At 34.1% G+C, this 12,251-nt stretch overlaps 1 protein-coding gene across 1 annotated transcript; it reads right to left on the reverse strand.

The window, feature by feature from the left end:
- Positions 1-6,423: 6,423 nt before the first annotated feature.
- Positions 6,424-10,358, reverse strand: LOC111462246 (WAT1-related protein At2g39510-like). The gene is made up of 7 exons (XM_023105841.1): positions 10,146-10,358; positions 10,011-10,073; positions 9,809-9,925; positions 8,450-8,693; positions 8,219-8,380; positions 6,675-6,826; positions 6,424-6,603 (listed from the first exon to the last, which is right to left on the reverse strand). The coding sequence occupies exons 1-7, from the start codon at positions 10,337-10,339 to the stop codon at positions 6,471-6,473; spliced, it is 1,065 nt and encodes a 354-aa protein (XP_022961609.1). The 5' UTR covers positions 10,340-10,358; the 3' UTR covers positions 6,424-6,470.
- Between the last annotated feature and the right edge of the window lie 1,893 nt (positions 10,359-12,251).

A 12,251-nucleotide genomic window follows, 5' to 3' on the forward strand; every position in this document is an offset into this window, starting at 1 on the left:
AAAAAAAAAAAAAAAAAAAAAAAAAACATAGTGTCCTTACTCACTTTAATCAAATCCATTATTTCATTATCACCTTTTTTTTTTTTTTTTATCTTTAATTTGCTGATCTTTACCTGCACTCATTTTCCAATTATTTCTTCATTTCCATAAAGATGCACATTGGACAAACCACCAAAACCCCATTTCTTTTATCAGATATTTTTTTTAATTTAATATATATTCTATTTTTAAAAAAAATTTAAAACATGGAACACCTACAATACTTTGAGCTAATTCTAATGGATTTGTTGTGAAATTTTGGTAAATTTGTATGCAAAATTTAAATTATATTACTATTAATTTGTTAATTTTTGGGTTTAATTACAAAAATTCTATAAATTTAATGATATAAATTTTAAGATCTAACATACCAATGCACAAAATTTATAAAATAAAAAAAATAATAATTTTATATCTAATAATCAATTATTTTTTAAATTTTAAATATATAAAAAAATTTATTAGACACAAAATTAAAAATTCAACTTCATCGACACTTTTAAAAATTTAATGACTCATTTTAAGGTTTTTTTTAGTGTAGGACCAAATAAACATAAAATTAAAAATTTAGAGACTAAATTTATAATTTAATTGTATTTTAATGTAAATATATAAAGTTGAAAAAAGAGAAAAAAAAATCTAAGCTCATAGATTTTTTTTTTAAAAAATATTAAGCTAATTAATGTCTTGAATGAGTAGTGGGAGGAGCCAATAATAAAAGGGGCCCCGTTTAATTGTCTTCTATCAATATATATATATATATATATACATATATATATATATATATATACTTTACTTTTAAAATCCTCTCTCTAGTTTTTCCCCTTTTAATTATTAGACTAAAATATGCATAAAGAATTTAAAAAACATAAAAAATATTTAGTAAATATATAATATTTCTTTAGATTATATTTAATTAAATTATAATTTTTTCTCCGTCTAATAGATCGTTAATATTATTCAATATATATAATTTTTTAAAATTTTAAATACGTCGAGAACTTATTCATTACAAATTTAAAAGTTAGCATATTTTTTATACACATGAGGATTAATATAAAATTTTAAAAAATAAATTCAACTAAGAATGATAAATTAGTTAGATTATAAAATAATTAAACAATTAAAAAAGGGATACATATGGAATTATATAATGTCATTGGAAAAAAATAGTCCAAAAAATGATTATCCTCCTTATATCTTTTTTTAAATACTAAGATATTTATATTTGGCTAATTTAATTAAATTTTAATTTAATCCAACGTTGGTTTAGTACATATCATTAAATATAAATTAGGTATTAACCAATAATGTGTGTGTATATATATATATATATAAATCATTACATTTTTATACCATATATTTTAAAGATCGGCAGCTAATTTCTTTGAAATTATTTTAGAAATTATTTTAAACCCACTTTATATTATATATATATATATATATATATTTATAAGTAGATGCTTGTACAAAAAAAATAATTTTATTTAAAAAAATAATTTTATTTCCCAAAAGTTATTACAATATACATAAGAGATTCTTCTGAAAGCACATGAGCGGTTCAGCGGTTCAAGGAAGTGGACCAAACAATGGATTTTGATGGGCTTAAAGGTCTTTTCCTCTTTTGAAAAGACATTCCAAAGTTTACTTTAGTAAGTTTGTTCATAATTTGCTAAAAATTTAAAATAACTATTTTAGTTTTAAAAAATTAATGTTATAAAATTGTTTTTCTTTCATTTTTATTAATATTTTCAAAAACTAGTTCATATTTTGAAAATTAAATAAGGTAGGTTACTTACTTTATCGGTTTTAAGAGTGAAAACTATCATCACAAACCAACCCGAGTCATTCCTTTTCAGTCTCGGTTCATTCATTTACTCGGATGTCATAATTAACATTCGTAATAAGTCTAATATGCAAAACACATATAAAATATCTAGACTTCCGATAAATGAATCACATAAAGATGCGACATTTTCAATCTCGAGACAATGATTCTATTCAAACTAGTAGTACGAGTCAAAATGATTATATTCACCGAGCAAGATTCGTGGAAAAAAAAAAAACATTTACATTTGGTCTAAATTGACGCCAATTTCAAAATTAATAAAGCTAAAAAAAATTAGTTAAATCATGAAAAAGATGATGATGTTGACTGTTAATGAATATTCTTAAGAATATCTTGGTATAAGGTTGATATTGACTGTTACTGAATATTCTCAGAATATGTTTTATGTATACTAAAACAAATCTACCTATACTAAATAACAATAATAATATTTTTTAATATTTATATATAATATTTAAATTCTAAAATTTAGAGGATGAGTTAAAGTATAATAATTTTTTACATGATTCTCTACATTTTTAATAGATACTATTAATAATTTACATATATATAAAAATTTAATTTATAAAAAGTTATGTAAATATTGATCTCGTCCCGAAAAAAAAAAAAAGTGACATGAGTACGTTGTGTTAGACGAACACGCCTCTCCACAATGGTATGATATTGTCCACTTTGAGCATAAGCCCTCATGACTTTGCTTGAGAATGATCGTGAGTTTATAATCAAGGAATACTATCTCCATTGGTACGAGGCATTTTGGGAAGCACAAAGCCAACCCACGAGAGGTTATGTTCAAAGTGAACAATATCATACCATTGTGGAGAGTCGTGTTCATCTGACACGTTGCTTATAAAATGATGACTATCTCATAAACTAAAAAAAAAAACATCTTTTTTAGCCTCTTCTTAGAAAAAAAACATCGAACCGTTCTAAGTGAAATACGCTTAATTTTAAAGTTTATATGATTGAGTGACGTATTAAAGTTAATGTATGGTAACGCCGTACCCATAATAGAGGGTACAAGATTATATATTAAAGAAAGGGGTTGGTGTTTAAGGTGGGAAATTAACAAACTAGTGTTGGCGTATTGGGAACAATAAGTGATGGATGTACATTTAACAGCGACTACTTCTACCTTTTAGCCAATTTGCTTTAATTTTTCAACTAACCCACTTCATCAATTATTGTCCTATTTAACTAATTATTTTTCTATTTTCCATTAATTATTTTTTTTATATCGTTACATGTATTTTTTTTTATAGCATATAGTTTTAATGATGATTATATCCCATAATAATTTCATTTTATGGCCAAACATATAACAAATTAAACCCACTTAAATTCGTGGCCAAAAAAAATTGCTTTTTTTAGTTAATTTCATCTCATTTTGTGGCCTAAAATAATTGGAAATCAAGAAAGAAACATTAAATACACTCTTAATTTGTAGCAAAATAATAATAATAATAATAATAATAAATTTGTGGCCAAGAAAGTTCCAAATTGTTTGACCCTAATTTTTTTTTGTTTAATTTGTACAAATGTACATGTAATAATGGCTAGGGAGAGTTAGTGTAAATCAATTTTATTAAAAAAACTAAAAATAAACATAATCATATTGATTTATTTTTTTAAAAAAAATTATTTAATTGTAACGACCCATGTCCACCGCTAGCCAATATTGTCCTCTTTTGGGCTTCCCCTCTTTGGGCTTTATTAAAACGCCACACCCTTCTAAATGGTGTTTCGTTTTCCTCCCCAACCAATGTGGAATATCACAATCCACCCCTTTTAGGGCCCAGCGTCCTCGTTGGCACTCGTTCATTTTTTCAATCGATGTGGGATCCCCACCAAATCCACTCGGGGCCCAGGGTCCTTATTGGCACACTGCCTCGTGTCTGCCCTCATTCGAGGAACAACCTCCTCGCTGGTACATTGCTCAATGTCTGGCTCTAATACCATTTGTAACGACCCAAGTCCACCGCTAGCAGATATTGTCCCCCTGGGACTTTCCCTCAAAGTTTTAAAACACGTCTACTACCAATGTGAGATATCACAATAATAATGGTGTTGTTTGTTTTAAATTACACAAAACTTTACCGTATTTCATGTTATTTGCCTTTGTTTTCATCTTTTTCGTTATAGTTCGAAAATTGAAGTCTCGAAAATCGAGCTGTGACACAAAACATATCACATATTAAATATATATAGTATATAATAAGATATATATTTTTGAGAGATTGTTAGAATTTGTGTCTTGAAATGTCGTAATTAAAATAAATTTAATATTTTATTGATAGTTTAACAAGTTGAGAAATGGCATCCATCTCATATTTCCATGAAATATGAAAGGGGGATGATTAGGAGACAACCATTGCAATTGCCATCCATCTCATCATACTTTGGAGAAAAAAACAATGAATTTATTTATTAACTTATTCTCAAATTCCAAATTTTAAATTATAATAATAAAACCCTTTGAAAAATAATTAATAATTAATAATTAAATATAGATAGTATATTTATTTTAATATAAATAAATAAGTAGAGTTCGAAGATGACTTTACTACTCTTTTAGATTTTAATTTAAATTAATGTTTAATTAAACTTATTATAGCTACCCAAATAAAGAGCGATACATTTTGATTTAAGAATAATACTTGTGGATATAAATATTAATTTATACATTTAAAAAAATTAAAAAAAAAAAAAAAGAAACTAAGAACAAAGGCTATGTCTATAATAAATTAAGGGGAGGTTGTTCGAGAGCTTTAAAGAATTAAGAAAGCCTATGGAGAGGCTCTGTAACAGCTCAAGCCCACTCCTAGCAGATATTATCCTATTTGGTCTTTCCCTCGTAAAGAATGCTTCGTTCATCTCTCCAATCGATCTGGGATCTCACATGCTCTATGGAATACTTTGTTCGAGAGGGGATTGTTGAGGATTATTGAGAAGAGTAATGATCTCACGTCCGCTAATTAAAGGGAAGATCATGAGTTTATAGGTAAAGAACGTCTTCTCTATTGGTATGAGACATTTTCGTTAAGAATTACTCGACTTAATGGTTTGCATGAGCCTCCATGGGAAGTGTTGCGCTATCTCTAGTATTTGTTGAACACAACTATCTGTGGGAAACACTTGTCCAGTCTATTAAGACCAATGGAAAAGAGATTTACAAAACACTATTTACAAACTATTTTGTATTGCTTTTGTGATGATAAACTAATCAGGTGAACGGTATTTATAAATTATATTTATTCATAAAATCCTAAATCATTTTATTAATCCTACTGGGCTAGTGATGATATTTTAACAGTACTTCCTTTGCACGACCTTACTCAAAGGAGCCACCGAGTTGATCCCTCCAGCTGAATTCTATGGTCGAGAACGTCGTTATAAGATATTGAAGGAACATTTTTTAATCCCTATTTGTCATCCATAAATAAATAAATAAATAAATAAAAACACGACCAAGGATTAACATGGAAACACTTAACACTTATTTGTTTGTTTATGGTTGATTAGCTTGGGACAAGTGTTTTAACGTCAGCTTTCACTTGTTTTTTTAGGTGGATTAGTTTTGAATCAAGTTTAATAATTAACAATTAAAAATAGTCAAACGGTATATAATGAGCTGGCATGCACAGTTATTTTTCTTAATTAAAATGACGACAGGCTAACTTTTATACCGAAGGTTTTACATTTTAATTTATAAATGGATAAGTTTGAATTTGTAGACAATAATATTTCTTACTATGCAACTTCATCCTATAGCAATGGTCATCTTTTATTCCATCATGTATTCTTGGTGGTTATGCCTTGGTATACATTACAATGAGGTCGCTCGTGGTTAGGTCGTTTGTAGCTTTATGGTTGTACGTAACATCCTATAGTGGTGGTTACCTTGTAATGCTCGATACCCAGAATTTATATCAGAATTCGAAATATGAATTTGGCACTTGTCTTGCCTAAGGTTGAACGAAGCTACAAAGCCAGAGGAAAAATGTATGTGCGGCTTGAGTTTCTCTTAAAGGGGTTGTGAATGTGTCAAGATCACGACGTTGCACGGTTGAAAAAGTAAGACTGTGACACCTGACATTTCCCTGAAACATGGTTATATTACCTACTTCTCGCTTCTTAAGAGTGAAGACTATCCTTGAGAACAACACGAGCCTTCTAGGATTCCATGACAATTTCTAAGGGGTCACTGAACATAGAATTGCTCCAAGTAAAATACGTTTTTACCATAAAAAAATTTATGATTGAACCAACGAAAAAGAAGGTGCACCTTATTGATTTAGTTAGTGACTTTCAATTTTTTTCAAAATTAGGGTTTAATCCCATGGTTTTGCAATGTCCTCTTACTTGCATCTCTTCTCGAGTCGGGCAATGCTTCGTAACTCCATTTCATGAAAATTTAAAATATTTTTGTAGTTCACTCGTACGTGATGGTCAAGTTTTGCATATTGATTACTTTTGTATACTCGTACTTGTAGTTTAATCTTGACGTTATTATAAAAACGAACATAATTTTTTCTAAAACAAGAACCGAGAACATAATAGTTATCAGATGGGGTCTCGCTATTCAAACGGAACGGTTGGTCGTTGGCCGAGCAACATCACTGACTGCATTAGCTGCCTTGTCAAGAGCTTGATCTTTGGTTTTGGCCCAGAGAATCAAATAAAGACCTAGAATTATGATGACTGCTCCCACAATCCTGGAAAACCCTCAGTTAGTACCGTTAATTTCCATTAAACCTAACCATTAGTTGTTGCTTAACTCACTTACTTTCCCAAGGACAATATCTCAGACACTGCGAATGAGCTTATGATTGCAACAATGACAGTGCTTAGAGGGAAAAATGCTGTCAAAAACACAGCTCCCTTTGCTTCCATTACAACTCCTTGAACGTAGTATGAAAGCCCTGAGATTAATATTCCCTGCAAAACATTCATTTCAAACAAAATTTTAATGAATAATATCTATATTTTATTATAATTAAAGAAACAAATATGTATAATAAATTACTTATGTGAGTGGATATGGAGAATATAATCTCCATGTAACGGCTCGAACCCACCGCTAGAAGATACTGTCCTTTTTGGGTTCCATCCTGTCCCGAGCCTACCGCTAGAAGATATTGTCTTTTTTGAGTTTTTCCTCGAGATTTTTAAAAAACGTTTGCTATGGAAGTTTCTCCACCCTGATAAATGGTGTTTTGTTCTCCTCTCCAATCGACATGGGGTCCCATCTAGTGTCTTTGTTGGCACTTGTTCCTTCTCTAATTGACGTGGGACCCCTCAATCCACTCCCTTTGGGGCCAGCGTCCTTGCTAGTACACTGCTTCATGTCCACCCCCTTTGAGGCTTAGCTTCATCGCTGGCACATCGCCCGGTGTCAAGCTCTGATGCCATTTGTAATAGTCCAAGCCCACCACTAGCAGATATTGTCAAGATTTTTAAAACACGTCTGCTACGGAGAGCTTTCCATACCCTTATAAAGGGTGTTTTGTTCTCCTCCCCAATCGATATGGGATCTCATAATCCACCCCTTCGGAGTTCAACATCCCACACCCTTATAAAGGGTGTTTTGTTCTCCTCCCCAATCGATATGGGATCTCACAATCCACCCCTTCGGAGTTCAACATCTTTGTTGGTACACTGCCTTGTGTCCACTTCCCTTCGGGGCTCAGCCTTGTCGCTGGCACATCGCCTAGTGTTAGGCTCTGATACCATTTGTAACAATCCAAGCACACCACTAGCAGATATTGTCCTCTTTGAGCTTTCCCTTTCAAGCTTCCCCTCAAAATTTTTAAATCGCATCTGCTATACAGAAGTTTCCACACCCTTATAAAGGGTGTTTCATTCTCCTCCCCAATCGATGTGGGAACTCACAATCTACCACCCTTCAGGGTCCAACTTCCTTGTTGGCACACCGCCTCGTGTTGTCCACTCCCCTTCAGGGCTCAGCTTCCTCATTGCCACATCGCCCCGTGTCAGACTTTGATACCATTTGTAACAGCCCACGCCCACCAGTAGCAAATATTCTCCTCTTTGAGCTTTCCCTCAAGATTTTTAAAACGCGTCTGCTACGTACAAGTTTCTACACCCTTATAAATGGTGTTTTGTTGTCCTTCCCAGTTGATGTGGGATCTCACAGTCCCCATTTCTCGTTTAATTAAATGAGAGAAATCTTTGTTTGCTTCCTCCCCATTTCCCGTTTAAACAGGGATTCTCCATCCCGTTCTTATTGAGGAGGGATCTCGATTTCATGGACATCTCTAGAATTAAGGAACTAGAAAGAGAATAAAGCAAGAAGTAAATGAAGTTTACAGCATAAAGGATGGCCAAGAGTTGAAAATCAAAATGAATTGACCAAGCAGCTGGGTTGTTCCATTCCATTGCCAAAGCTATCACACTGCCTTCCACAACTCCCACTAAGCTCACCAAAACAGTGAGACTCAGCCCCACAGGATATGATTTCAACACAATTGCCTGAAACAACATTTTGTTTGTTAATTAACAGCTTAAGCTTGCATTGTCTGTTCTTAATTTTAAAATTACCTGAAGAACGCATGAAAGTGAAGAGGAAACACAAGAAATTGTGACCAAAATGACACCTTTGAAACGGTAATCTTGGTTGTTTGCAGCAGTTGATGAGTGATGTTGGGAGTCAGCTCCTTTTGTCCAACCAAATCTTAAGGTTGGGTGTCGGACAAAGATCATTGTCATTGCTCCTCCCACTGTCACTGCAGTTCCTATGATCTTTGCCCAAGATGAAACTCTCCTAATATCAACCTTTTCCATCCTAAACAAACAAGAAAACCTCAGTTTTTACCACTACAAACATGCACGTAAGTTATCGGGGTACGCGGGTACGAAAAGAGTCAGTTTCTTTACAATATTCCCAACGACGTCTATTTGTTTTGAGAAATGTCTCGATTTTGTTGCTTAGTGTAACGGTTCATGCCTACCGCTAGTAGATATTGTCCGTTTTGGCCCGTTACGTATCGCCATCAGCCTCACAATTTTAAAATGCATCTAGTAGAGAGAGGTTTACATACTCCTTTCTAAGAGGTTTCCACACCCTTATAAGAAATGTTTCATTTCCCTCTCCAACAAACGTGGGATCTCAAAATCCACCCCCCTTGGGGGCCCGGCGTTCTCACTGGCACACCGCCTAGTCTATGACTTTAATACCATTTGTAACAGCTCAAGCCTACTGCGGGTAGATATTGTCCGCTTTGGGCTTTCTCTTTTGAGCTTCCTCTCAAGGTTTTAAAATAAGTCTACTATGAAAAGAGTCTAGCCCTACTCCAACTAGTGTCCCACACTGTCCAATGATTGACTTTGATACCATTTATAACAGTTCAAACCCACCGCCAACAAATATTGTTCTCTTTAGCCCATTACCTATAGCCGTCAGTCTCAAGGTTTTAAAACGCATGGAGGGGTTTCCACAACCTTATAAGGAATACTTCATTCCTCTCTCCAACCGACGTGGGATCTCATAATCCACCCTCCATGGAGGGCCAGCGTCCTCGCTGTCACACCGCCCAGTGTCTGGCTCTAATACCATTTGTAACACTCCAAGCCCACCCCTAGTAAATATTGTCCGCTTTGGACTTTCCCTTCTGGGATTCCCCTCAAGATTCTAAAATACGTCTACTATAGAGAGAGTCTAGCCCTACTCCGACCAATGTCTTACATCGTCCGGTTACTGGCTCTCATACCATTTGTAACAGTCCAAACCCACCGCTAGCAAATATTGTCCGCTTTGGCCCCTTACATATCACCCTCAGCCTCACTGTTTTAAAACGTGTCTACTAGGAAGAGATTTCCTCACCCTTATAAAAAATGCGGGATCTCACGCAGGATCAAAATAAAATTCAAACATCTTATGAATGATCGAGAGTAATATACCTAAAAATCCAAGCGAAGAAGAAGGAAAGTGCAGGAACAGCATTGGACATAGCAATGGAGAAAGTTGGAGATACAAACTTCAAACCAGTGAAATACGTGTTAGGGATAACCACAGAGCTGCATTCCCATCATTACAACAACCTTAAAAAACATAACAACACAATCTTAAAAAATCTAGTACCAAAAACAAATAAGTGCTTACTCCATAGAGCCCAGCAGCAGAATCTTTGCAAACATGCACCAACTCATCTCTGGTCTTCTTCTTCTGCCAATAAATTCATCAGCTCAAGCCATTTCCCAAAGGAAGAACAGATCAGATCTAAAGCCAGAGAGAAACCTATCAAAGAGAAGGGCAAATGGAGCTACAACAATGGCAGCAACACAATAACGATAGAGCGAATACACCTGTGGGCTCATGCCTTCATTCAACGCAATCTTGGCTATCACAACCAAACCAGCGGCTACAAATCTTAGAAGGATGGCAGCTAAATATGGCTTTGCCTGCTTCAAACCGCCACTTAGTTCCTTCATACAGGGCTTTGTGTAAATTGTTCTAAGGAAATGATTGGTTGTTTCAAATGATAAATGTTTCAAAAAAGTTCGGTTGCTTGTTTGTTTAGAGCTGTTTCTGACAGTGTTCAGATATGTCTCAAAATATTTAAGGTTCTTTGGGTTTTATGTGATTATTATGTTTGGAGAATCTTTTAAATCAATGCAAGTTATATTTAAATAAAACTAGCCCAAATCAATACAAGCTGAATATTAGTGTTGAGGATTGTTGGGAGTAAGTCGCACGTTGGCTAATTTAGAGAATGATCATGAGTTTATGAGTAAAGGAATACGTCTCAATTGGTACAAGGCTTTTTGGGAAGCCCAAAGCAAAGCCATGAAACCTTATCCACGTACGATATTATACCATGGAGTTCTCTTGCTCTTATAGGTCAACGTTTTTCTTTAAAAAAAAAAAAAGCAAAAATTTCACCCTTTGTCCCACTATACTTTGTAAGATAGAGATAATGATCTATAGATTTGGATCAATACGATTAAAATTAGGGTTTAGTTCGGTGAACGCTTTTCTTTTGAGTCAACAGAGCCTTGAGAATGTCAAAAGTGGTTGGGCGAACCATACCCACAATGATTATTGACCTTCTTTGTCTTACAGCAATTGATATCCTTAATCTAGTTTGCTTACCCACGTTCAATCGAGTTTTGTTTTCTATTCCTCTTTTTTTGGTTGGTTGGTCTTGTTGTCGATTTAGGGTGCTCTGACCGTGAGATTTCGGGTTGAGAATGGAAATGTTAGAGGAGCACAGAAAAGACGCTCATGATTCGTAGGTATTGGTATAAAACATGTACTATCGACAAAAAGATTAGAGAAATTAATCATTTGGTTACAAAATGGAGTAGCCAAATTAATTTTGATTTTGACCGACCTCGAAAACCCGACCATATTGTTAAACACGAAGAGAGATTCCTCGTACACATGCATCATGAAAGGTGGCGTGGAACATGGATCAACCTGTGCTGATTGGAGGAAACCTAGGACACATGAGACAACCTAGAACACATGAGACATTGGTCAACCTGTCTGGATTGGATTGATGGAGGCCACATGCTCTTGAAATGAAATGCTGTCCATCTCATATTTCCATTTTGAAACTATGCAAATCCATCTCATTTTTCCATGAAGAAAGAGGTGGGGAAATTGAATTTGAGAGTTCATTACGACAAAAATCACCCTTTCATGATAAATTTGAATAAAGGGTAATGCTATGTAATATGATTAGGTTAAGTTTGAACCGAGCATCACTAGGAGTTCATTAGAATGTGGGCATGTGTTGCTCGGTGTCACAATCGTACACTTGCAACAGTAGGACAATGATTGTGTGGCATTTGTTCTAACTTAGCGAACAAGTCAGCCATGAGACATTCAAACTTTATGGACAACGTTGGTGTATTGTCGAGTGTCGAGCCACGTTTGAGAGAAATCATTTTAGAAAACATGAGCGAGGAAATACGTTAAAAACAATTTGAAAGAAAGCAATGTTATAAAGCTAAAAGTGATTAGGTAACAACAACGACTTTGATAACATATAACTCGAGTAGGAGAAAGAGAAAACTAGTCATATCACCTATGGTATGTTTTGGAGCATTTTAGTCCCAATGAGAGTAGACGTGATTTAGGTGAACTGTCATACACCCTCATATTGACACAACATGAAATAGTAAAAACCTATCTAGGAAGAAAGCATGTAAAATGGGTTTGGAATGGGCATGCGGCCATAGACAACACGTCTTAGACAAGCATGATCGGGGCATCCGATATGCGACTATAGACAACACACGTTAAACAAGTATAACCGTGACACTCGACTTAGGCCAAGGCAAAATTTTGGACCTGGTAAAGCCAAAAATTCTTAACATGGAGTGCCATGGTGCCACT

The sequence above is a fragment of the Cucurbita moschata genome, unplaced genomic scaffold (genome assembly GCF_002738365.1).
Source record: "Cucurbita moschata cultivar Rifu unplaced genomic scaffold, Cmos_1.0 Cmo_Scf00002, whole genome shotgun sequence".
Classification (NCBI taxonomy): domain Eukaryota; kingdom Viridiplantae; phylum Streptophyta; class Magnoliopsida; order Cucurbitales; family Cucurbitaceae; genus Cucurbita; species Cucurbita moschata.